Source organism: Python bivittatus, unplaced genomic scaffold, assembly GCF_059951505.1.
Source record: "Python bivittatus isolate LINGU-HERP-01145 unplaced genomic scaffold, Pbiv_v1 ctg000410_np1212, whole genome shotgun sequence".
Taxonomy (NCBI): Eukaryota; Metazoa; Chordata; class Lepidosauria; order Squamata; family Pythonidae; genus Python; species Python bivittatus.
Window position 1 is genome coordinate 1064117 of NW_028277067.1, and position 27747 is coordinate 1091863.

Consider the following 27747-nt stretch of genomic DNA (forward strand, 5'->3'; position numbering starts at 1 on the left):
GTATCTCACTTTGGTCTGACCTGGTCATCCTCTCCATGCCAGCTGGAGGAGAGCCACGCCATTTCCTGGGGTCACAGAGTAAACTTGCAGGTGTAGGAAAATATACATTTGAGTTTAGGTAGTGGTGGCAAGGCAGTCACCAAGGAGCTGCCCAACAGTACAGTGAAGGTGGTGGAGCCAAAGTCCTTTTCCTGCTTTGGCCCCAAATACTGTATGTATATAGACTGCACTGTTAATGTGCACTTAAAACAAGATGGTGACAAGATCAAGGTGATGTTTGTTGAGTTGAATGTCTGTGCAGGAAACCTTAATTTCAAAGGTGAATTCATAACTGGAAAAAAAAAATTGGATATGCCCAAGACCTGTTTGCCTTCACATTAAACATTATGTGTTTAAAACTTCAGTAAAAATGTAATTTTGAACATCTCTCAGGCCTACCATAAAACAGCTCATATTTAGCTTTCCAAACTCACTTCTTAGTTAAGTGGAAAATCTCATACTCCTTAGTGCACTAGAATATATGGCTTTAAAAACCCCAAATACTGTACTATAAAATAACCAGAAATAGATGATGCCCTTAAACATCTCACATTCATTTCAGGACTTCCTTCTAGACTAAGCCGTTGATTTCAGTGTGCTGTTGAAGTTCTCTTGAAAGTAAAAAAATGGCGGTAGCTTTTAAGTGGTGGGGGATACATCAAGTCCTTTTTTCTCAACTTGCTGTGAAGCAAGAGGCCAGCATTTGGAGGGAGGGCTGTCAATAGGATGAATGAGCAGACTGGATCAATGGACACAGCAAACCTAAATTCTCTTTGGAATGTTCCAGGAAATGCGACACCCTATCTGCTGACTTGAAAGCTGTAGGATAGGAAGAGCAAGAAAGTACTGTACAGTCTCGTGGATAAGCCCATCTGCGGTTAAACTGAACACAATTTTGGGGGTGTATTTTAGCACCTGAAATTCTTGGCTAATCTGTGAGTACACAGGTAGTCCTCGGTTAATGACCATTTGTTCATTGACAACTCTCCTTGAAGTTGTGGCCATCGCAGCATCCCTGAGGTCACGATCACAATTCGGGTGCTTGGCAACCAGATCATAATTACAACAGTTGCAACATCCCATGGTCACATGGGATGATTGCCATTTGCAACCTTCACTGCTGGCATCCAACACTGGGGAAGTCAACGGGGAAGCTAGCAGGAGGTCGCAAATGGTGAACACATGACACTGCACCTAATGACCACAACTGGAACTACTGTCGGTGCAGTCATGTGACACTGCACTGTATGACTACGTCACTTAACAACGGAGTTCCCGGTCCCAATTACCATAGTTAACCAAGGACTGACTACCTTGGCAATATGGTAATACTGATTTACATTTTCAGCTGATTAGGGGGAATGGCAGAGACCCTTTGGCAGGAGCTAGTTTCTCCCACCATCCCTGGTCCTTGCCATGCCTGTTAGCACATTCTGAAGCTGCGAGTTTCCTGACCTTCAAACATAGCCACTGAAACTGGGAGGAGAGACTGCATAACTCTTTTACCTCTAACTTCACAAAGGAAACCCATCAATCCAGTGGCTTCTTGGATGCTCCTGCAAGTTCACACAACTGCAGCCTAGAGCTTTAGTAAATAGTTACAAAATGTATGTCTTGCATAACAGTTGTGGCCTCTATTCCCAAAATGGTGATTCTTGAAACCTAAATAAAAATAATTTCTTTATATATTTTCAGCACATATTGAGCCAGATGTGTCCAGTTATTACTCCTATAACTGCCCATTTTGTGAGGAAAAAAAACCCCTGAAAACAGTTTTACACAAAAGTTTCATTTTTATTTTGTTCAACCCACCTGGGAGACTTCACCTTGTAACATGCATGCATTTCAAAACACTAAGTGTCTCATACTTTATAAGCACATTGGACTTTAAATTTCTATTTTTAAAAAGGTATGAAAACCTAATTTTTTTTCTTAGTTTGAGATTCAAATTTGTCATTGCCAGGTATGTACCTGCTTGAACTTTTATGATACATTTAAACGCCATATGAATATATATATTCATATGTTGAATATATTCCATATGCTATTCAAGCATACAGTTATGAAGAGGTTGATAAAAACAGTAGCTTAAACCGAAGTGCCTTGTTTCCTTTATCTTGTTTAGTAATATATGGACTGGTTTCACAATACAATTTTAAAAGATTGCCTGGGATGGCACTGCACACACTCATATCAGGCTCTCACACTTAGACTTAGGTGATGAAGAAGTGCAAACTTTATTTGACCATGTGGCTTATAGCCAACCATCAATATTTATGTGTATTTATAATAAGAGGGTTCCATTTTCATCTGAGTACTTTCCAATGATCACATGATACCCTCTCTAGCCCCTCCTCTACACATGAACAGAATAGACATGGTTAAAGATGATTGTCACCATCTACTGCAGTTTAGCCCTTAGAAATCCCACATTCATCTTTTTTCCAGTGCAGGAAATTCCAGCCTAACTGCCTGGATGTAACCACCTGTAGTAACAAGACTGTGGGGATACATCAATAATTGCAGTGAAAGTCACTATACACTGAACAAAGTTGAGATTTTCTTCCTCAAACTTGGTAGCCTAAGCTGAAACTATTAGTATATTATTCCCTCTGAAGATGGATGAACTTTTTAGATGACTATAAAAATTGTTTTAGGATTATAATTTCCATCCCACCTTAGAACAGGCATGTTAACAATACTGGGAACTATAGTACAATATATTTGGAGGGCATTGAGTTGGGGAAGGCTACCATGGAATACATTCCATAAGATAGGAGATGAAGAAAGCTAAGACTACCATCAACAACACACATTCTTTGGCTAGACGTGATCCAACTGAGAATGTACATGTGTAAGTCTGTACTCGGGAAAAGACTAACACATATGCACAAAAATCCTCCAAACTGGTCACTAACTTTCATAAGTCACAATTCTGCTCCATCTTCAAATATATATTTTTAAAATGACAAAATCATAGATGTAATGAGAAAGTACTTCCTTTCTGTAATGTGTTAGCTATACTTTGGGGTCACTGCAGCTGCAACAAAAGATGCATACTGAGAAGAAAAAGAGTAGCTTTTTGACAGTCCCTTGCATGAATTGATGACCAAGGATGTAGCTTTCCAAACAAGGTAGTTGGCCCAGAAAAAACAAAATTACAGTTCTATGCACCAAATGGCCATAAATTACTGCCAAATCTCCAGATAGCAGTTTAGTATTCATCTGCTTCTGATCCAGCATGGGCTCTTCTGCAACAAAACAAAGAGCGGGGACAATTTCCGGAATAATAAGCTGATGGATAAATCGTGCCAATTTGCATGCCCTTTACAGGAATGACAAGAAACCTGGGACAGAAGAGCACATGAATGAGTTTAAAAAGGACTCTTAGACATGCTGAACTGAAAATAAAATTGCATTGCCAATGCTATCCTTAGGGCTACAGAGGAAAAAATTGCACTAGCTGTAACTGTAGGGTGATGTATTTAAGGATACCAGTGAGGGAGGAATCTGGGGTGTCTAATGACAAACAAGGATTTCTTTTTTTTTTTTTAGCAGACAGGAACAATTCCAAAGGAAGAACAAAAGACTGATCAGCAGCTCTAGATCCAAACACAGCTGTCCTTGCCAACACTAGCAACAATACTTTGAAGAGATGGAATGTGTCCCTCTTCCCCCATCTCTCTTGTAGCATTACAGGCAATGCCTTGATCAAAATTCACCTTGTACATCATTCTTATGCATTGCCAGATTTATTTATACATTCATAAGGAGGGAAAAATCCTAATGCTGTCTCCTGGAAGCAAAACATTTCCATTGACAATATCATGCAATTCTAAAAGCAACTCTGTCCATTTATGCTTATTCCACATAATATACTTTTCAGTTTAACATTTTGGAAGTGAATGGCAAGAAACAGGCATGATAAAGTTGTAGAAATTCCCAGTGAGTAGATTTCACGTGCCTGTGTGGGGGTAAGTAACAAGTTTCCCCAACAGGTACCTTCCAGATGTATGTCTATAAATCCCATTCTTTGTGGAGTTGTAGACCAAAGCATCTCAAGGGGAAACCTGCCGTAGAAAGGTTGATGACATACTTCTTGGCCTCCCCACCTAGCTTCTTCTGTACCTTTTGAAGATTTCAAGTCATTGAACAACTTCTCCATTAAGCAAATGGTTGAGGGAATATAACCCCACATCCGTTAATAGATCCAAATGTACTACAGGAAAGGTTGTAAAGAAAATTGTAGTTGACACTGTGAACATCAGATAAAAAAAGGACACACTCGTCCCCCGCAGCTCAAGAACCAGCCAGAAAGCAAACCAATCTGAAAGGCTCCATAGCAGTTCCAATGCACAACAGCTGGTGCACAGAAGTGTTGCAAAACATGACTACATGATCATATGCAAGCACCACCTGAGGGCAGAGCTCAGAGGCTGAATATTAAGACAGCAGAGTAGAGAAAGGATGGAATCAGGCTAGAGGCAAAAGCCAGTCACGCCTTTGCTGAGACAGGATTTTGAGACAGGTTCAGAGGGGAGTCATGCAGTTCCTGATAGAGGCCAGCATAGCAAAAGGCACAAATGTGGGAGTGGGAGATGGCAAAGAGGAGATGTAATAATAAATGGCAAAATTTTAGCAGTGAGGACTAACAGCTCAATGGCACGTATGATAGAAAGCAAAAATCAAGCAGGGATCTAAAGGTGAGTTCAGGGATATATTCTGAATCACCTTGAGAGATAGTTGAGTAAAAGACAAATTCATTATCTAAGCACAAAGTGTGCAAAGCAAACACAAGGACTTTAAACAATGAGCACAGAATAGAGGAACCTGAATGAACCAGTAGCAGCTTTGAGGGGTTGGGTTGCTTTTGTCTGGACACCATTGTGCATGAAGTCAAAAAACAATTTACCCTTCTTTCATTTGTAGAAAATAATGCTCACAGGCAGCAGAGTTGCAATCCTGTGGAATAGTTTACATGGCTAAATGTGCTTCGTGGAATAACTAGTGATTTCCTATAGCCTATACTACAGTAATTTCATATACTAACACTCATGGCTTTACCACACACAAAAAAATAAATGGCAGGCTTCTGCCCTCCAGGCATATTGATCAAGAAAGAAAGGAACACCAAGACTCAGATGGAAAGGAAACCAATGCAGTCATATGGACCTGGGTTTTAGGGTGGCTGGGGGCAAGACAAAACATTCGTGCAAGTCATAGGATTGGGAGAAAAAGACTGGGGCATTACCGACGTGCTCAGGAGGGAAGCTGAAGACAAAAAGAACAAAACTTCAGATGCAAGTGGACTGAAGAACTGGAGAAAGGACAGATATAGATGAGAGAGGCAAAGGCCTGGGAGATAGGGAACAGAAAATAAGGATAGGCAAAGGTTCAGAGTTTGCTCTTTCTGTTTGAGTGCCCATTATGGCTGTTTCTCATGTCTTCTTCTGTAAATGAATCAACCAGGAAACATGTCTTTTCATGGTCTTTTAAACTGTGCAGTGACTAACTCCTAAATAAGGTTGGTAAATATTTGCCAACAATGTTAAAAACAGATAATTTTATGCTAATGCTTACCAATTTTAATCAAAATTTACTTTGTAAAATTAAAATAAAAGGAGCTGAAAATGAAATTCTTAGTCTAAGACAGGGTACATCAAATGTTCTATTTCACATTGGACTTCAAGTGCACAATTATCCTTTGACTTTCAAAAACTTTACAGCATATCAACATACCCATGCCTGCCTTTTGAAATAAGTTCCTATAGTCACACTAACTTTATGATATAATCAGTTGGGACAGCTAAACATTGTGGACAGTGGCTTCTAACAAAAGAGAAATCTGCCTTGAAGTCATAGGTGAAAAGAAAAAGGACTTTCAAATCCCATTCCTAATTTATAGCTTCATTTATGCCTTAACAAAATCTTATGCTATATACAGCATATTCCATGATTTTTTAAGCTTTATAAACCATTCTATGACTTTGGAATTGCAGAGTAACTGTGGGATTTTTTTGTTTGTTTATAAATGGGAAAAATCCCATCTGAAAGAGAGCACATAGTTGAGGGGAACAAAGAAAGAAAGAAAAAAACATTTACCATACTCCCAAAAAGACAGAACCCACAAAGCAGAAGGCACAGGACATAAACATCCCAACAGTCACGTTCAAAAGAAAGGCATGTGTGAGATACACTTTCAGGAAGAGCAAGCAAGGTGTCTTGATCGCAAGTTGATGGTTCATAATCTGCCAAATCCCGTTTTTTTAAAAAAGAAAACTACAAACAACCCCTCCTCATAGCAAGAATATTGAAAACATGGAATCAATGAGTAGAATTCAAAACCTTCAGCAGTTTTGACAAGTGTAGCTGTGATATCCAACATTAGTCTGTAGATTATACAAAAACATTGTAATTCAAGTGGGGCAAGAACAGTTTGAATTCTTTTAAGAAAACTGAGCTAGTGCAAGTTATTCCAACAATCTGGATTAGCAGGACAATCTGTCCTAGTGGTTAAGAGCAGTCAGTTTCAGCAATTTATTTATTACATTTTCCCCATATTCTGAGAATGGATTCTTCCCAACATGGAATGATCAAAAGCTGCAGGGAAACATATTTCTAACACAGTGGTTCACAGCATAAGATGTTGCAAAGAAGTGGTACCTTTTTTAACAGGAAAATATCATCTTATAGCATATACAACCAGATCAAGGTATAAAAGATTGAACCATGAATAATTTAACACTGGTAGATCATTACATTACAGAGATAACTTAATCCAGGTTGTAATCCAACTTTACAAGACAAATGTATTTGCAACTCATCAAGAGATTATTTTCATGTAGTTATCTCACCTTCTCTTCATGATCTCCACCAAGAAACTGTTATCACATCCCATTAGAAATGTGGATTCTTCTGAAACTGCTTTTTTCCTCCCTTGATTTGCATAAAATTTTAAGCAGCCATCTTATTCCCTCATATTCCTCAACTTTTTTTGAAACGACAATCAATGCAGAAAAGAAACTGGGATATCAAAAGACCATAAGGAAAAAGTCTTCGTTTAACTGACTTAAAATGGCTTTCCTGCATCATTGTAACAGTTCTTGTCCTTGAAATGGCAGGCCATTTCTTGTTCAATCCTTAGAGAAAGCAACAATTTGCTCAGTAAAGAGCCATAGTTCAATCGAAGGAAACCATCATTTATAACTTCTGTTATGTATTCACATTAACATCTGACCATCTGGAGACTGTGATTCTTTTCAAAGGAAAAGAAGTGCAGATCTTAACACTACTTTATTCCTCAGGTTTATGTTTGGATATTTATTGTAGCAACCAAAATAGAAGAGAGAAAAAGTCCCATTTTCCACCAGGTTTGGAGGCCCACAGCTAGAGGTTAGTATTCTGCTAGGTCACACTGTCATCACACAACTCTCAGAACATCATACCCAGCAGACTGGGCTGCATTTCTGTAGCACTGGAAATAATACCCCCCTTCTACTTTTCTTCTCCCTCCTTTTCTGCCAACAATGGGAAGACAACTATGTCAGGATATTGGACATAAATTCATTGAAGCGTTTCGAATACTGCTCAGGATTGACAGTGGAAATTTCTGCTCCAGCCTGGAAGATAAAATAAAGAACTTAAAGCACATGTGATTTCATTCAAGCACAAGAACTGACATCAGTTAAAGAGGTTGCCCCAAGTTTTCCAAACTCAGAGAAGTAGCAAATGGTCCTATACTGCTTTGTCCTCTACAGAATCTGGAGGAAATGATGGCTTATCTTGAGGGAAACCAACAATGGAAACTGCATCTTATCCACGCACATATATTAAGAAAAATTGCTCATCTGTAACTGAGGTTTGAGTTGTCATCTGTAAGGCCACATATATAGAAAAATCTGCATCAAACATCTGACCATCCTAGCCTTTTTTGGCAGCAGAGAACACTCTCCAGACCCAGTCCAGTTTGCATGTCCCAAGGGGCAAAGCCCTCTTCCTGAGTTTCTGCTCAGTCCAGAGAGAGCCAAATAATCACCTGCAGCAGAGAGGCAGGACAGCTGGACAGCTGCTTATATAGCCACCAGAAAAATGTGGTTACAAGTCAGTTACCCATCCTCTCTCTCGTGCTTTTTGTGCAGGCACTTGCTTGAAAGAAGATGCAGCCTGCCTTAGGATAATGAAAAGAGAAGGACCACCTCCCCAACGGTGACTTCAGCACTGGCTCAAACGTTCAAAGTATATTGTTATACTGCTAGATTAGAATGAAGGGCTGAGGCCAGAGAACAGCCCAGCAAAAAACTGGGATTACCACTTAATTGGAAAAAGCTCTCAGGAGACCAAGAGTCCTGTTAAAATGACTGCTGAGGCAGGTGAAAAGAAAAAAGAAAAACTGAGCAGAAAGGCACTGAATCTTGCCCAGTTGAACAGGTACACTGTACTGGAAGGAGGAGACATTGTCTGCTATCCTACCAGCCTCAGTTCTAGCTCCAGAATGTTCCAAAGATTCTTTTGCACCGATTGTGCACAGAATGTTCAACTGCACAGGGTCCATGACGGGAGGAGGGGTGGAGTGGTGAATCCCATCAGCTAGACAAGTCCAGTCCCCCTTGACTGACTCCAATCATAAGAAGAGGCAGGATTAGAAGGAAAAACTATCCCAACAGGTCCCCCAAAGGATCTGGTATTCTAGATACAGGGAAAAGATAATAGTAACTGTTTTCAACTTAGAATGGCTGACAGAATTCACAGACAGTTCTGTGACTTCAAGGCAGATTTAACTCTGTATTTTCAGTGATTTCATTTGAAAAATCCTAATTTTCACACTGGCCCTCATTTAGCATTCTCTAACCTATGGCTATGGATGATGAGGCTCTGATGGGTAGAGCTGAATTGGACAAGGTTATTTAAGAAGGAAGGCATGCATAGTGGCAAAAAATTCATTGAAAGGGCATATCTTAAGTGGGGAAAAAAGACACAGGAATAGACATTAGAAACAGAAGACAGAGCAACAGAAAAATCAAATCGAAATGTATTTGTGGTGTGGTCACACTGAAATATTCCTGATGTGTACAGTTGGAAGCTGTAGAATGGTCAGAAAATGACAACCGAAATGATTAGAAAATGGAAGACTGTGATGGATTTTACTTAAATGAGAATCAAAATGGTGATCCACATATACTTGAACCACTGGAACCTAACATCTGATGTAGAAGTGGACAACCTGAGGTGTTCTGGTGGTATATGGCTTTTATTCACAAAATTTCTATCCCAACTTTTCATTATTTTTTGCAAATTCCAGAACCTTCTGCAACCAGAACTCCTGAAAAACTGCTATCATTCTGAGTGAGAAACAAGTAAAAACTGTAGTGTAACCCCAAACAATATATTGAAAGAAAACATTCTTAAAAACCCAATGGAAATGTCAGCCCCACTAATGCATGTAGGAAACGGTTCTGTTCCTCCCTTCTGCAATTTTGCATCATTGCTCAGCCAACTGTGGCTTCAGTTGTCCTGAAACGTATTAACTGCTGCTTCTCACCACCATAAGTTCATGGAATTGCTTGGCTAAGCACGCTGAGGATAAAGAAAAGAAATAACTCCTTCTTACCCCATGTTTCACAGTTTTGGCAGCATGCGCTGCTTTTTTCTTTGCGTCGTATGGTGTAAGGATATCTATAATGGCCATGAAATATACTTCCTTCTTAGGGGCACCTGATTAAAACAAGACAGAAATTTCTCAGTGCTGGAGGACACAGAATTGTTTTTAGGGTTTGCTATTCTTACTAAACTGCAAGTACAATTAAAGCACTCCAGAAATTTCCAGGCTAGGTAAATGAGCCAAGAACTATGTTTTCACTCAGCAGATACTTCAGACAGTACCCATAACATACTAGTGAAAATATTAATTGAGGAAGCAGGTGAAGAAGTAAGTGGCTCATTTGAGTATATGCAGAGCACTTTTCTCATCAACTATGTTGCACATGACAGGAAATCAGTTTGTTTCAAACTTTGTGGAACAGGACTATTTAAAATAAATAGGCACAGTGTCACAACTGGACAATGCTGCTAAAGGGCATGAGGATCTTCTGGGTATTTGTGTATTAGGGAAGACATTCAAGTCATCTTCTCCATCACAAACCCTTCTGTGTTTCAAATTATTCTTGATCGTGCTTTAAATTTCTTCAGGATATAAGTGAGCTCTGTCTGAACTCTGACCTGGCTCTCAAACAGACATTCCTACCCTCTACCGTGGCTGCACACTACAGGGGAGGATTAGAACTCGAAGTCATGTCTGTAACTAAGGCAGTTTTAGTGGATATATTGTAGTTCAGGGAGTCAAACAGTCTTAAGATTTCCAAGAAAGTGGGGCGAGCAATGTTGATTCAAATAGCCACTACATATCAGTAAATGCTTGCAGTCAGAGGATAACGCTCTGGCTTTTACCAGACAATTTTACATTTTGTCTTCCACTCCCACTCCCAGCATCCAGATCCCAGCACTTACTTTCATGGCTTTTCATAGCATAGACATCCACTGATGGATCAAACTCCCCAGGCCCGAAAAAACGTGGGAAGTTGAGAAGGTTACCGGGACTGTCAGGTGGAGTCCCATAGGAACCAATTGGATTCCCACCTATGCCATCATTCTCACATTCTTCATCTTCTGCCCGGTCCTCAACTTCCATTTCCTCTTGCTCAGCCCGATCAACATCATGAATCCCTACCAGCAAACTGTAATCCATGATCTTCAGCTGTGCAAGAAACTGGAAGCCAACAGAAAGACATTCCTTCTCATTTTCAAGGACTCTATATCACCTTCAAGATTTGAGTTAAACTATCTTTCTTTACTTGGTACCAGCTCCATGTATTGGGACTCAAAATCCCACAAATCTCAAGGCTTTTTTCCATGATTGTTTGGAATCCTTGGGGTTTCAGGATTATAGGGGGAGAATCTTTTTAGTCTATGGTGGCAAAAAAATTAGGAGTCTGGTAGCACCTTTTCTAACAAATTTTATTAAAAGGCTTTTAATAAACTTTTGTGAGTTTGATCATCAAATGCGTGGAGTGGCTAGACTGATGTAGGATTTAAAATGAGATGAGGTAGAAGAAGACTAGTTGCGCAAGTACAAGTTACACGTGAGACAGATTGCAAGTACCTAATCAATTAACAATTGTAATGTGTTAAAGAAAACACTGTATTCGTTGAAACATTTTGAGATTGCCTGAAACTTTTTGATGTATATGAGTTCAGCACTCTTACTCAGTGGTGCTGTTAAAAGTCTCAATTTTCCAAAATGGTCACTTTGAGGTTTGTTGCACTTTGAGGTCTGCATTCTGTTTAAATTTAAATTAATTAAAAAATCTAATAAAGCTTGTTAGTCAGAGATGATGCTACCAGACTCCTTCTGGGAGTTGTAGGAGTAACACTCATTTCTGTAGGTCCCAAGTTACGGAAGTTACGGAAAACTGAACTACAATGTCACTCTTGAGCTGGAAGGAGGAGGAAATCTCCAAAGTGAAGCTGAATGCAAGACACAGTAGCAGGCAAATAAAATTCTTCTCTGCTTGCTTTTTTTTAACTGATTCATTTTAGATTATGAGGTTGTGAGACAGAGTCGACTAGATACCTCTACCCTATCTAGCTTTTTAAACAGCTTGAAAATTGTTGTAACAATGGAGACTCTCTGGTGATCCCACTTCTTAGTCATGCCCCCATTCCCAAAAACCAACAGCTTAGCTACCCTACCTCAACATCTCGCTTCAATTTCTCCAGGAAATTTTTTTTACATTCCTCTCCAACATGGAGCTTTTGGCCTTCATTTAGAAAGTCGTTGTCTTTAAAGGTTGGTAGATCCTTAGCCTAGAGAGAAGGATTGAACTGAAATAAGTGCAAAATGTGGCTTTCATATTATGTGATCCAAAGCAGCTCAATACACTGCTTGCTGAGATTGGGGCAAAGGCAATTCCATCAACTTTGAGGAAAGGATTAAAAAAATACTAAAATATTGATGAGGAGCTGCTGGGCTAAAAGTAAAAGCTCATGAGAGACTATGGGAAGGAAGTAGAGAAGGACTGCAATTTAGGTGAGAAGACGCAACACAGTCCATATGTGAGAGCCATAGGAAGAAAGCATTTCAGAGATTCCTCCTAGGAATTGGTCTTTCCATTTTGTTGTCAAGCCCCACATAGCTGGCAAACCAAGGAAGCAAAGCCACACAGATTTCAGAAAGGTATATTTCATGGTATTCCAGGGTAAAAACCAGAATCTTTTAAACTTTTAAGAGTAAATTCCCAGCCAGACTTATATTAAATTAACTCTTTGAAACAGAGCTCCATCTTCCTGATCTATGTTCTTCTGATCCACCTCTTGGGGCTACACAGCAAGGACATATTTGGGATTCCAAGATGACATAATCCATTCTAAACCCCCCCTGGTTTCCCATAACTAGGAGGGTTGTTAAACTCCTAGTTCTGGACAAGTCAGTCTTGTCCTTGTTTTCACCATTTTTTCCCCTTTGAATCAGTTTTGGCTTCTGGACAAATCAATGCAGTTTTCTTGGCAAGATTTTTTTGGAAGTGGTTTGCCACTGCATCCTTCCTAGGGCTGAGAGGAAGTGACTGGCCCAAGGTCACCCAGCTTTGTGCCTAAGGCAGGATTAGAACTCACGGTCTCCCGGTTTCTAGCCTAGTGCCTTAACCACTACACCAAGCTGGTTCTCTTTCACCAGATTAGGAAACATATTTCTTGCTCTTGAAAGGGCTGTCCTTCTGCTTATAGGATTAACTTCAGGTTCGGACTTCAATGACATCTTCATCCTATCCTATTGGCTGTCTAGGTTGCTTATGGTCCAGCAATGCAATACTATTCCAGTGCTTTTATTCTGTAAAGTTTAGAACACTTTTTGCCCCACCTCAGAACGATACTGCAGAAAGGCAACAAAACAACAATAAGTGAAGCACTTTCCTTATTAAAAAGAAAGACTGGATTCACACAACATAGTTAACTGGGTCAGTTAAGGGCCTACTGTGCTGCAGGATCACACTAATAGTTAATAACTGGGGCAAGAGAGGGACAAGTTTTAATCTATATTCTATGTTCCTTAACTACCCAAGTGGGCTGGCACAATACACTAAGCTGCCAAAAAACTAGGTTAACACTAATAAACACTATAATACTATTATAATAATAACAAAGCTTAGAGTGCTATGCAGAGGGCTGATACATCTAGTAATAGTTCCAATACAAATAATACATTAAAGGATATGGAGGCAATAATAACATAATTAGAAGTTCAAAGTAGCAGGGGAAGGAATAAATGCTTTTGCTCTTTACATCTACGGTCATGGATGCTCACAGATGGCTCCTTCAGCCAACATGTGGCCTTCAATGGTTCCTCAAGGTGCACCCCAGACCATCTCCCCCACTTTTGTCATTTTCTGCCTTATTCCCTCCAACTGTGCTTTCCCTCACTGCTAGTATCTGCTGTTTCCACTTTCTGTCTCAACTGCAGTCCAGAGTGCCTTCTAGAGCTGCTCTGATAGCGGCATTCGTAGTGATGTATAGAGTGAAATGCAAATAATTTTGAGTGCCCATCTAATTCATAATAAGGGAGAAGAGCCAAAGGGAAAAATGCTCTTTAAACGGCCTTTGGTTCATGGTTGCTGTGACTGCGCTGTACTCAATTCCAACAGGAGAAATTTCTGAGTAAATGTACGCTAAGGACTCTCAGAGGGAGGCAAACCTGCTAGCAAGTTTTTGTGTATAACTGGAGAGCCACAATCAATCCTTGCATGTTTAAATGTATGCCTGTGCATACATGTTTGTGTATGTATGAGAAATGGAAGGATAGAGAATATCCACTTTTGACTGAGTCTCCTTTTCTGAAAATTTTTGATATGCATTTCCCCAACCCTTAAACACTAAAAGACTATTCTACCTTGGCTTAGAACAAACACGCTTCTCCCAAATGAGAGCTTAAGCCATACAGCAGAATAGAAACAAATGTTTATTTTGATAAGCGCTAATTGTTTTAAGCACTAATTAATACTTTTATTTTAATATGATGCCAAGCTGCTAATGTTATGTATTATTGCCGGATTTTGTTAAACTTTAATGTTTTCATATACGATTTTGATTATCAAATGCGGCCTATTTTTATAAAATGCAGCTTCCTTTTAAAAACTGAAAATAAACGCTTGATTGAAAAAAAATGCAAATATATCATATGAAACATAGGAACACAATCATTACATGCTGTTTCCTAATTCTACCCCATATATGTTGCAAGGTAGCTACCCAAATAGTTTATTGCACCTTCCCAGTCCCTCGACATGCACTTTCATCTGTTATATACCACAGGACAACCTTTCCTAATCTATCACTTTCCAAAAATGTGCTATCACTCTCTCCAGGAGCATATTGGGTTGGGGACTTGTATTATACAGGACTGAGCTTCCTTTTGCCTAATCCTATTACAAGTTCTGATACAGAAGGAACATTTTATAGGTTTATTCAAAACACCAAGATTTTCATTTTAAAACTTTCTCTAACTGCTGCCTTTACCTTTTCTTTGTCACTGGCTTCTCTTGCTACTGTTGAACCCTGGAAGGGAAAGAAAAGAATTCGAAGTGATTACCTATTTAAAGCCAAAAGTAAAACAAAAACAAAAAAACCCTGACATTACACATGTACGCATGCATAAATTAAGGGCAAAGTCAGTGCATCTTTCTTTGTTCTTATTCCCCCTCATTCCATTTTCCAAACACTTAAACTACAAAATGTTCTATCTGGGAAAACATTACACTTCCCAGAATTGAATACACTAAGTAAGCTTTACTGTGTCAGGTTTAGCTGATGCTGCACAGAGCAAGGGGATCTATGACCTCTGAGATCCCTTCCAACTCTAAGATTTTATGAGTAAGAAATGAAATATCAAAGATCAACAGTCAGGAAAGGACTTTCTTGGTGTGATCCTATCTAATGCAGTAGTTCTCCATGGCTGAAAGCAGAATGCTTCCATAGACAGACCAGCAGGGTTCAAAGAACATGCTGAATCTAAACCAGAAAAACAAAACACAACTGCTATGTTCATAACATGCCCAAATAAATGGACACATTATGGCTTTATGGGATAGCCTGGTTCATACAACATACTAAAACAACACCTGGATTCTCATGTCTCAGTGAACCATAAACTAACTGCCTTAAAGCTTGACTACCACCGTGTTTGATCTAGGAAATCAAGTGCATCTATGCACTACTGTATAAAATTCTTTGCAGCACAAGAATTTATCCAAAAATATTTCACTTCTGACTGGCAGCTGCTCTTTGCATTACATGCAAATAGAAATTTGCCAAACAGTCGTGAGATTCCCTGACACCCAAATGGTTCCAAATGATTAGTCTGAAAATTCCTGAGAAAGTCACAAATATTCAAAACAAATATTTAATTCACCCTCCAGTGTCTCTTACCAATCCCAATTTGGGGTGGCAGTGGGGAATACCAAATTTGATTTCTATACTGTCAAGGAACACTATGATACAATTAGTGAACACCACAACCTCTCATTTCATACAGCAAACCTGGAAATAATCTTTCTCATTTTAACTCTGTGGTGACAGCTTTCCTCCTCCAGCGTAAAACTCCTACAGAACGCAAAATCAACACCAGGCCAAAACTGTACCCATGCTTTAGTGTACTGGACTCAACCCTTAGAGAAAACAAACATTCTCATAAAAGGAAACTGAACCATATGAACATAGTGAATTACACAGAAATGATAGTATTTTTCAAACGCTGCCCTACTTGCTTCACAACCTCAAGACTCTAGTCTCTGCTTATGATCCTAAACTTACAGGCAAGCACTTTTTTTGAGGCCAGAATGGGACGTTGCCAAACTTAGAGATCCTCACCTTGAGATCATATTTCCGATGCACTGTCAACCGGTGACTAAACACGTTCCTGGTGACTACCATGTAGGTTTCCACACCATCAACAGTAAGCCTGTACATGCCAAGAAACTGGGGTAAAAGTGTATTCCCATGACATTCCACAATGAACTAAAGGGGATGAGGAAAAGAAGGAGAGAATATACAATCAATCAGTGTTAGTCTAAAAGCTGGCAATACAGTCTATATGGAAGGGTATTTTGGGGTTGCCATAGAAAGAAAGTTTAGAAGAGCATTTGAGATACTTTTTAAATTATCAACATTTCAAAATAGAACCTGGTATCCTAAATTGTTTCTAATAAATGAAACCAAAAGGACAAAAACTTATCTGCAGGATGGTGGAGATGTTGGTAAAACATAACTGTTTTGCTACAAAGGTTAATCTTGGAAATAAGGAACACAGTCCTGAGCCTCATTTTGCCAGAACAAAATGTGATTATGACAAGAAAGTAATTATTCTAACCACATTCTTCTAAGCTCAGATCTCTTCAGTTACCATGGAGAGACCCATTTTCTGCAATCAGGTGACCTTCTGATTATTGCTCTAAAGCTTCCATTGTCCCCAGTGGACCAATCTCCTTCCATTCAACTCAACTAGATCCTGAGAGTTGCGCATAAGAGACTATCCATCTGGAGCTCTTGGATAATGCAACCAGAACTTCCTGAATGGAGAAAATAAATGAAGGATGAGGAAAAATAAATATCCCCATGATGCAAACCAATACATCTGTATCCTTGGGGAGCAAAAGGGCTTGATGGACCCTTTTCTTTTGAGATCTCCTTTCCACCATTTGGAAAGTTGCTTCTTTGTCACAAGATATAAGTAAATTATGGCAACTGTTTCCAGTAATTGGAAAGTGAAAAAGAAATTAAGGAAAAAATAACTCTGGGCTCAGCTGCATCTGATGTTTTTTCTAAATAAAAATGATGCAGTGTAATTCATAGATCATGCACACAACAGTCTCATAAACTGGAAGGAAAGCATCTCTTTTCAGCCTCTTCTTTCTCTGTGGCTGGGAGAATAGGAAAATTCCTGTAGAAGTGTTCCCCAAAATATGAGATCTACTAAAACAGCTTATGTCCACCATGTTACTCTGAAACACCTGGGATCGTACTTTCTTCCTATATGTAACTCACCTGATGATATTTTTTTAGAATGTTGTGCATCTCTGCAACATCTTCACTTGACACTGCCTTGATGACAAACCGCCTGTCATAGGTAGTAAGGAAGCGAACTCCACACCGGCCATGGCTATCACTGTATACTGGAGCACTCCGTGTCACAGAATTCTATGCGGAGATAAGAGAAGAACAAATAGGACATTTGGGTACCCCCAATGCGTCTTCAAACTAGGCCTGCAATTTAGGCCAATTTTCATTGAATGAGAAGCACATTGCTTAGTGTTTCAGAAGTACTTTATGCCAACTGTGCACCACATGGTATATTTGCATTTCAGTCCAGAGTATGTATGTTCTGTGTTTGGTTTTAAAAAAGAAAGAAAAACATATGGTATTTAAGAATTATGATTTTTAAAAAATCAATACACATTTCTAAACTTGGCGGGGGTGGTTTCGTAAGCATGAAGCTCAAAGCATAATGAGATTTTCTTTAAAAGAGGTAAAATCATGGATACAAACACTCTGAATGTATAAACAAGGCCGTTCCTAATAAAACTCTTCTATTGTTGGCTAGAATGTTTATGAAGAACTGCTAAGCATGGAAATTCCGTGTTAAGAAGAACATTAGTAATAAAATAATGAAGTAGCTACCTATTTGGTAGCAACTGTTTAGTTTTGACATTTAAAGGCATTTCCTTCTAATACTTGAAAGACAAAGGAGGATAAAGCATGCAGGGGGAAGGAATGGGGACACATGGACATTTGCCAATTGCAAACATTCTCTTCTTATGTGCTTTCAGCTTAATAATCATGCATACAAAGTCTCTTTCTAGGCTTCTAAACTTGCTTCTAAAACTGGACAGCTACCAGGATTAGAATCTTTCTAGTTTTCAATGCATAAAAGCCAGTTATAGCCAATTATATACCAGGATTATTTTCACATTAGATGATTTCACAACCAGAATCTTTCCCCCACATAAGCATGCTTACAAATATACTAGAAATGGGAGGTTTGGTGGTCCATGCCAGGACTAAAGCCTAACTGTTTTGTCTGGGCAGAAGTAGAATATGTGCTTGGTCTAGGCATGGTCACAATATTCTGGGCATAGATGTTCCAAGGTGGGACACCATGTGGTAGCAGTTAACAGGAAGGTGCTAGGAAATGGTAGGGAAGAGAGGGGCAGGCCAACTGGGTATGCCACACTTGTATAAAACCACGACAACTGAGAGGAGGAAGAAAGGTGCTGGGAAGACTGATGGGTAAGTAGCATATAGACCATGTGGAGAAGGAGAGCAAAGAGGGGTGAGGCTCATTGGCCTCTCTCTACTCACACTGCAGGCCAGAGTTTGTTTTGGTTGAAACCCAAAACAAGACATTCCAGACTTCAGTTGGATGAACTCCAAACCACTCAAAATGGTTCTGCCAAATCTCTGAGCCGCCACAGTGGGTTTGTTCTGTGCATAGAACAAAACACTTTTTCTTTACATACAGTGGGGCAAAAAAGTATTTAGTCAGCCACCAATTGTGCAAGTTCTCCCACTTAAAAAGATGAGAGAGGTCTGTAATTTTCATCATAGGTATACCTCAACTATGAGAGACAAAATGAGAAAAAAAATCCAGAAAATCACATTGTCTGATTTTTAAAGAATTTATTTGCAAATCATGGTGGAAAATAAGTATTTGGTCACCTACAAACAAGCAAGATGTCTGCCTCTCACAGACCTGTAACTACTTCTTTAAGAGGCTCCTCTGTCCTCCACTCGTTACCTGTAGTAATGGCACCTGTTTGCCCTTGTTATCAGTATAAAAGACACCTGTCCACAACCTCAAACAGTCACACTTCAAAGTCCACTATGGCCAAGACCAAAGAGCTGTCGAAGGACACCAGAAACAAAATTGTAGACCTGGGAATTTTTCAAAATTTTCAAAAAAAAAAATTGTAGAAGGCTGGGAAGACTGGATCTGCAATAGGCAAGCAGCTTGGTGTGAAGAAATCAACTGTGGGAGCAATAATTAGAAAATGGAAGATATACAAGACCACTGATAATCTCCCTTGATCTGGGGCTCCACGCAAGATCTCACCCTGTGGGGTCAAAATGATCACAAGAACGGTGAGCAAAAATCCCAGAACCACACGGGGGGACCTAGTGAATGACCTGCAGAGAGCTGGGACCAAAGTAACAAAGGCTACCATCAGTAACACACTATGCCGCCAGGGACTCAAATCCTGCAGTGCCAGACGTGTCCCCCTGCTGAAGCCAGTACATGTCCGGGCCCGTCTGAAGTTTGCTAGAGAGCATTTGGATGATCCAGAAGAGGACTGGGAGAATGTCATATGGTCAGATGAAACCAAAGTAGAATGTTTTGGTCTAAACTCAACTCGTTGTGTTTGGAGGAGAGAGAATGCTGAGTTGCATCCAAAGAACACCATACCTACTGTGAAGCATGGGGGTGGAAACATCATGCTTTGGGGCTGTTTTTCTGCAAAGGGACCAGGACGACCGATCCGTGTAAAGGAAAGAATGAATGGGGCCATGTATCGTGAGATTTTGAGTGAACACCTCCTTCCATCAGCAAGGGCATTGAAGATGAAACGTGGCTGGGTCTTTCAGCATGACAATGATCCCAAACACACCACCTGGGCAACGAAGGAGTGGCTTCGTGAGAAGCATTTCAAGGTCCTGGAGTGGCCTAGCCAGTCTCCAGATCTCAACCCCATGGAAAACCTTTGGAGGGAGTTGAAAGTCCGTGTTGCCCAGCGACAGCCCCAAAACATCACTGCTCTAGAGGAGATCTGCATGGAGGAATGGGCCAAAATACCAGCAACAGTGTGTGAAAACCTTGTGAAGACTTACAGAAAACGTTTGACCTCTGTCATTGCCGACAAAGGATATATAACAAAGTATTGAGATGAACTTTTGATATTGACCAAATACTTATTTTCCACCATGATTTGCAAATAAATTCTTTAAAAATCAGACAATGTGATTTTCTGGATTTTTCCCCCCATTTTGTCTCTCATAGTTGAGGTATACCTATGATGAAAATTACAGGCCTCTCTCATCTTTTTAAGTGGGAGAACTTGCACAATTGGTGGCTGACTAAATACTTTTTTGCCCCACTGTACATACATCTAATCTCTATTAAAGATTTGTGCTATCTCCCTCTTTTTTTTAGACTTCTCCACATTTTTGTATCTTTCTTTACGTATCCACTCATCTTTACTGTCCCTTCCCCAAACCTACTTTTTTTTTCCTATCTCACTGAGATAGGAACATTACTTCCCATCTTTTCAGCCTAGTATATTTCAAATAATTGCTGTGAGGAGAAACCACGCATACAACCTTGAGCTCTTTGAAGGAAAATACAAATGTAATCAATACAATAAATAATTCAATCTGATTCACTGATACCTGCTCCTCATACTGGTCCCATTCTTGCACAAAGTCAATTCCCAATTCTCACAGAGCCAGAAATAGTTTTTGTCATACCTCAATTATTTTGACATACCTCAATGAAAAGCTATCAACTTGTTCCCTACCTGATAGTCCTGATCATCAATCCCAAACCTTTCCCGGAGATTTCGGAATACCAGTGGACAGTACTCCTTAAATTTGAAGCGGCTTGGGAGGTTCTCTCTGAAAGCAGCCACAAAGAATTGCTGATTCAGTATTAGGATGTAAATGTTAAATATACATAATATATTGAGAGTGCATCTCAACATTGTACATCTAGTATAACATTTTTTGTATACAACTATGTTTTTTTTTTAAAAGCATATCTAAATTATGTGACAACGATTTCAGACTTCCCTAGCACAATGTTCTCCCAGATTGCTGCAAATCTGATCATATTGTCTGGAAATTCTGGAACTGTAATGCCAACATACCAATTCAAAGACACTTGATAAAAACCAGGTTGGATATGTGGATATTGGCTGTTTAATCAAACCACTGGGATTGACTGCTGCTAACTGTTTATCCCATAATGAAGTTAGATTTGTTAATGCTGGCTAACACTGCTGATGTTGTATAAATGTTAGCAGTACAGGCACCAATCTACAGGCCCAAAGAATAAAAACAACACATATCTAAAAGAGCAAAAAGAAAGGCAGAATGACACATCTTCTACTACAGCATCAGAGAAAAATTAATTAGGTTCAATTGTAGCAAATGACTTGGTTAGCGGCACTTGTAGAATTTCTGTCCCCATATACTGACTGAAAAAGCTAGAAAAAAACCAAGGCAAAATTTGTGGGCAAGGAGACTAATTTCTAAGTGAACATATAGGGGCAAAATTGTTCAAAGTCTTCAGTATTCATGTAGCATGAAAGTAAGATTTTGTCCCTTTACTTGCTTTCCTTTTGGAGCACAAGTAAATTGTAGTTGTATTCCACCTTAAATCAAAGGTTGTTTTTCTTTCAAATTACATTTGTCTCTTCATGATCAGCTCTGAAATTTCCCCTTCATAAAATGAACCTTTGGCAATCTCTTCTGGGGGCTGGATCCAATCCTACTAGTAGAAGAATTAGAGTAAGTCTATGTAGTAAGTAATCATGCCTCTTTTGGAACTGTTGTGCCTTATTCAGAAGATTGTCACAAATGAGTTCTAAGAGGTGGATTTTCTGGAGTCAAGGAAGAAGAGGTCTGTACAGTTAACTCTAGCATGTGATGACCTGAACAGTTTTCCTTAGAACCATATTTCATGTGATACCTATTATATAGTTCATTTTTATTTCACTTAAAATTGCCAGAGATTTATCAATATAATTGCTTGCCACACCTTGCAATAGCCGTGGCATTATACAAAGAACTGCACCTTTGTTCATATTCAATCTTTCCATTGCTAGTTCTCTACTCAAAGTCATCTTTATCACTATAATCTTTATTTCATCAATGAAATCAGTAGGATGTGGAAGTATAATGGAGGTCCACCTCACAGGTCAGCCTAGAGCAAAAAGCTCTGGAGAAATTAGTAAATCTTATAGCAACTCCAGGTTTAATCAAATTTTAAAAATTCTTTTCGCTATTGTATTTTTTTCTAGTTGAAAGTTCATTGACATCTTTAGGCTAAAGCTTTGTTTCCTCTTCCCCCAAACCCAGGTCACTTCTGCATCATGTATTTCCTTTTCCTTGGCAGATTTTCTCCAAGGATTACATTTATTAGGGAACCAGAGAGCTTTTCCGCAGGACCAATGGGATCAACAGATACTATTCAATCTCTCCCTAAATTTTCCCTCTATTGACTGAATCTGGTTGAATCACAAGGGGGCAACTGCCTCACTGTGTGTGTTGAGACGTACTTATTAGGACCAGGACTTCATCTGTTTGAGGAAGTTGTTGAATTTGTAAAGGTTCAGCCCCTGGGTCTTCAGAACATCCCATTTTAAGGTGATATATGAATAACCTACTATGTCTATGGTGTCTTGTTCTTCCACCTATTCTTTACATATATGCATATGGACCAGCTGGAAAATTGGAAAAGTTAGCATTTCATAGGAGCTATGTCTCTCCTTAGCTTCATCTGCCACACTAACCAAATATGATCTATTAATCTGGTATACTTTACATATTCCCCTTGTATGAACTTTGCTCATTCACAAGAACATATGTATAAGAAGAGACCTGCTGGATTAGCCATCTGGATGCATTTGGGAAGCTCACAAGCCTGGATTGACAAGCAATAGACCCTTTTACAGACCCTTTTCAGAAACCACTATTTAAAGCACACTGCCTATGATGTAGGAGGTAATAAATAATCATCAGTATTAGTAGCCCCTGATCCTCTGTGTATTTGTCCAGTCTTTTTTTTAAATCCAGTTTGGCTGACATTACCACAAGTGCTGTTAGCAAATTCCAAACTTTAATTATGTCCTGTGTGAAAACACATTTCCCTCTCTTGGTTCTGAAACTCCAGTATTTAATTTCAGTGGATGAAACTGTGAGAAAAGAATTTGTCCTTTTTCACATTATCAAGGCAGTATATTACAGTGGTGCTTAAAAGTTTGTGAACCCTTTTGAATTTTCAATATTTCTGCATAAATATGACATAAAACGTGATCTGTTCTCCACACAAGTCCCAAAACTAGATAAAGAGAACCTAATAAAACAAATATGTCAAAAACTTTATACTTGTTTACTGATTTTTTGAGGAAAATGATCGAAAGCTACATACTTGTGTGTGGCAAAAGTATGTGAACCTTTGCTTTCAACAACTGGTGCACCCCCCTTGGGCAGCAATGACTGCAACTAAATGTTTCTGATAACTATTGATCAGTCTTGCACATTGGCTTGGAGGAATTTTAGCCCACTCCTCCTTATAGAACAGATTCAACTCAGGGATATTGGTGGGCTTCCTTGCATGAACTGCCCACTTGGGTCCTTCCACAAAATTTCTATAGGATTAAGGTCAGGACTTTGACTTGGCCATTCCAAAACATTAACTTTCTTCTGCATCAACCATTACTTGATTGCACGACTTGAACGTTTTGAGTTGCTGTCTTGCTGCATGACCCACTTTCTCTTGAGCTTCAGTTCACAGACAAAAGCCCTAGCATTTTCCTGTAGAATTTGCTGGTACAATTCAGAATTCATAGATTCATCAATGATGGCAAGCCATCCTGGTCCAGAGGCAGCAAAGCAGGCCCAAACCATGATGCTGCCACCACGTTTCACAGATGGGATAAGGTTCTTATGCTGGAATGCAGTGTTTGCCTTTCGCCAAACATAACACTTTTCATTCAAGCCAAAAAGCTCTATCTCATCTGTCCACAGAACATTCTTCTAAAGCCTTCTGGTTTATCTACGTGATCTTTCCCAAACTGTAGATGGGCAGCAACATTCTTTTTGGAGAGTAGAGGCTTTTTCCTTGCAACTCTGCCATGCACATCATTGTTGTTCAGTGTTCTCCTGATGGTGGTCTTATCAACACTGACATTCATCAATGCAAGAGAGGCCTTTAGTTCCTTGCACGTTATCCTGGGGTTCTTTGACACCTCCCGGAGTATTACACACCTTGCTTTTTGTGTGATCTTGGTTAGTCAACCACTCCTGGGGAGGGTAACAATGGTGTTGAATTGACTCCACTGTACACAATCTGCCTGACAGTGGACTGGTGGAGTCCAAACTCTTTGGAAATAGTTTTGTAACCTTTTCCATCAACAACTGTTTTTCAGAAGTCCTCAGAAATCTCCTTTGTTCAAGCCATGACACAATTCCACATACCTGTGTTGTGAAGATCAGACTTTGATAGTGAATCCCCACAATTCTGTTCTTTAAATAAGGCAGGACCTCCCACATTGACACCTGATTATCATCCCATTAATTGAAACACCTGACTCTAATTTCCCCTTCAAATGAACTGATAATCCTAGAGATTCACATACTTTTGCCACACACAAATATGTAGCTTTGGATCATTTTCCTCAATAAATTAATGTTTTTTACTAATTTGTTTAATTGGGTTCCCTTTATCTAGTTTTAGGACTTGTGTAGAGAACAGATCGTGTTTTAGCTCATATTTATGCTGAATATTGAAAATTCAGAAAGGTTCCCAAACTTTTAAGCACCACTGTAATATATATTTCTATCAGGTTTCCCCTTACCTTTCTTCATTCCAAGTTAAAGTGTTCTAACTGCTGTAGTTTTTTCTCACAAGGGTGTTGCTCCAGCCCCCTAATAATTTTGCCTGCCCTTTTTTGTACCTTGTTTAGCTCTAAAATATTCTTAAGGTGTGGTACACAAAGATCTAACTATGGTCCCACTGAAACCCTGCATTATTATAGCATATTAACAGTTCTATTTTCAACTCTCTGCCTAATGATTCCAAGCATGGAATTTGCCTTGAGGGGTCCTCTGGCAAGTGCTTATCTAATATACAGTAGTACCTCTGTCCACGTGCAAAAGAGCAAAGATTCATCTCTGTAACATTTCTTTGACAGAAAATATCCTTCCCTATCTGCTGCCACAAAACATACTGTCAAAATCTGTAAAATATTTCATTTCTGCAAGATAAACATAACAAAAAAGTAACATCCTACATAAATATTAAAAAAGAGGATCTGCTTTTCCCAGGGTAAGTTCCTATTCATGTTAGGAGGCTCCTACACCTAAAATTTCTATTCAGACTGATTATTTTTTTTCCTATTTCACTAGATAAGGTCGGTATCAGTTGGAATACATCAGTCTTTGAAAGGAGGACAAATGACATCAATCAACTGAATGAACATGTTAGTGTGGTGTAGTAATTAAGATGTTAGACTAGGATTGGGAGGGGCTCAGGATCAAATCATCTTCAGCCATACAATCTTGCTGGGTGACTTTGGGCCAGTTACTCTTTCTCAGACCAACCTACTTCACATAGATGCTGCAGGGAAAAACTGGCAGAGGAAATACTATATATATCATCTTGAACACCTAGAGGAAAGTTGGGATTTATCTAATAAATAAAGAAATGTACTTGTTTAAAAACTTCATGAAAAGCATTATGCATGAAACAGTACAGCCAACATCTGGGTTGGCTGCTGGATTGAATGAATACTGTAGCCACAGTTGTATAATTAAGTTTTTAAAATTAAAATACTGTTGTTATTGTTTAAAAGGCACAAGCTACAGAAAGTAATTTAGTGATTTCACAACAGTTGTCCAGAGGTCAAGAAAGATAACCTATTTGCAGCTAATCGTGAAAGAAAGAATAAAATGCTGCTTCTACTTTGCAACTATATCCACTCAGTTACATCAAAATGTCAGAGGAAATCTAAAACACATTCTGAGTAGCTCCCCAGATTTCAATATCCAAATCTTAATTGCAGGAGGCATGTTCTATGCAATTTTAACGGAGAACATAGACTAAATAAAGGAAGTTCTCTTCATATCTACAAAACATTCTTAATCCACAAAAAAAAATGTTGTCCAACCTATACATATTATCATTCATCGTATACTAATGGCACAAATGAAAAAATAAGAATTAATAATCTTCTAATCATTAAAAGCTGATCCAGTTTGCCTGGCAATTGTAATCTCACTACAGGTTAACATGTGTATATTTGTGATTAAATCTCCTTCAAAGCATATTAGGGATGAGTCAATGATGCCCCCTTCACCCCCAGTGTGTGTACTTCAGTCCTTCTCTAAATTCAAGCCTGCTGTCAGTGACCAGCATGGTTGAGTATCTATCCAGGCTCAGACCTCTCAATCTAACACCTTTAGTTTGGAGTCAGTTTGCCTTCTCTTCTACCTTTAAATTCCCAGGTTTGTCCAGATGTAAAATCTCATTTAATATTTCCATACTGCTTCTCTAATAAGCACTTTAAAATGAAAAAGTGTATTAGGATGTAGAAATACAATTTAAAAAGAATTCAAAATCCAAAAGGCATAATAAAAACAGCAGTAGAAAAAAAAAGTCCTCCAAATTATCAGCCAGTTTTAAAAGCCCTCCTGAATAGTCAATATTTCTACATACACCAAAATGCCCAGAGAGGTGCTTCTGAAACAACACTGATGCCTTTCTCCCACTGCAAAGCATTGTAACCCTACTACTTCTTTGATTTCTATTGTATCTAACCTTGCACACAGAACATTATTTCTCATAGAGATTTAAAGAATAGGGAGGCACATATGGAAAGAGATACTCCTTAAATATATTGGCCCATCAAAATATAATGATACTTGAAATTGTGCCAAAAAGGTATATGAGCAGTCAACACATTTGGTACAGAAAGGATATTATCCTCTATCGCCTGGCACTATCCGAAAATGAACTGCAGCTCCCAATCATATCCACACATGGCGGGACACAGAGCACACTCAGACACATGAATAGTGCTGGGTTCAAGATGCTCTTTTATAATACTTGCTTTTCTTTCGTGTCACACTGTCTTCTGCAAAATTATGATTCATGTCATTATATATTCATAACAAGCTAGTTATTCAGATACTGAAGTTAAATGGGGAATGTGGGGGGGGATATTTTAAACAAAAAATGTTTATTACTCACTTGTTGAAAAGGTGATTGTCCACTTTAATCTTGCTGTAGGCTTTAAAGTCATCTGGCATTAACATAACAGGGACAGGGACATTACTCAACTCATTAATCTGCAAAAGAAATGCAACATCTAAACAGGATGTGAGGGAAAAGAGAAAGGAAGCCGCCTACATTGCTGGTATGTATGATCATAGAACCAATAAACCCCACTAACCTTTACTGGCAGTTTCAGCATTAAATGAATAACCTGAAGTTTCATAGTCAAGAAAACAGTTATATTCTACAAAGGGGTGATAGTTTATTCTGTATTTGTTCAGAGAAGGAAATCATAGGGAACTGAGTGCTCTAGGCTACATAATCTACATCATCATCATCATCATCATCATCATCATCATCATCATCATCAGTTGTTGTCTCCAGGCTTTGAGTCTGCATAATTCATATAACAATGTAATGCTTCTCTCTTTCTCTCTCAATTTTCAGACAGATAATTATATCTATATAAACAATTCTAGGTCTGTCCTAATCACTCAAACTTTTAGTTAATCATCTAATTGCATTTTGATGCAAAGATATGTTTGAAAGTGTGGTAAGTACCTGCTAAAATGTTCTTATTTTTCTTATTTTTAAAAGAAAACTTTCTCAATCTGTAACTA

The 27747-nt window shown here is 38.9% G+C and overlaps 1 protein-coding gene across 2 annotated transcripts in view; it reads right to left on the reverse strand.

Moving 5' to 3' along the window:
• Nucleotides 1-1812: 1812 nt before the first annotated feature.
• The window catches only part of PIP4K2B (phosphatidylinositol-5-phosphate 4-kinase type 2 beta), a 32855-nt gene continuing 6920 nt past the window's right edge, over nucleotides 1813-27747 (reverse strand). Inside the window, exons 2-11 of one of the 2 annotated variants that reach the window (XR_003084887.2) lie at nucleotides 27104-27201; nucleotides 20649-20745; nucleotides 17125-17277; nucleotides 15952-16098; nucleotides 14602-14640; nucleotides 11785-11898; nucleotides 10543-10801; nucleotides 9647-9750; nucleotides 6894-7658; nucleotides 1813-3386 (exon numbers count right to left, since the gene is read on the reverse strand). Coding sequence is in view for 1 of the 2 variants with exons in the window: in XM_025167704.2 (XP_025023472.1) it covers nucleotides 7578-7658; nucleotides 9647-9750; nucleotides 10543-10801; nucleotides 11785-11898; nucleotides 14602-14640; nucleotides 15952-16098; nucleotides 17125-17277; nucleotides 20649-20745; nucleotides 27104-27201 (1092 nt within the window). In the remaining variant the exon portion in view is untranslated. Of the gene's footprint in view, nucleotides 7659-9646; nucleotides 9751-10542; nucleotides 10802-11784; nucleotides 11899-14601; nucleotides 14641-15951; nucleotides 16099-17124; nucleotides 17278-20648; nucleotides 20746-27103; nucleotides 27202-27747 lie in introns of both variants that reach the window. The other variant, XM_025167704.2, reaches the window with a different exon arrangement.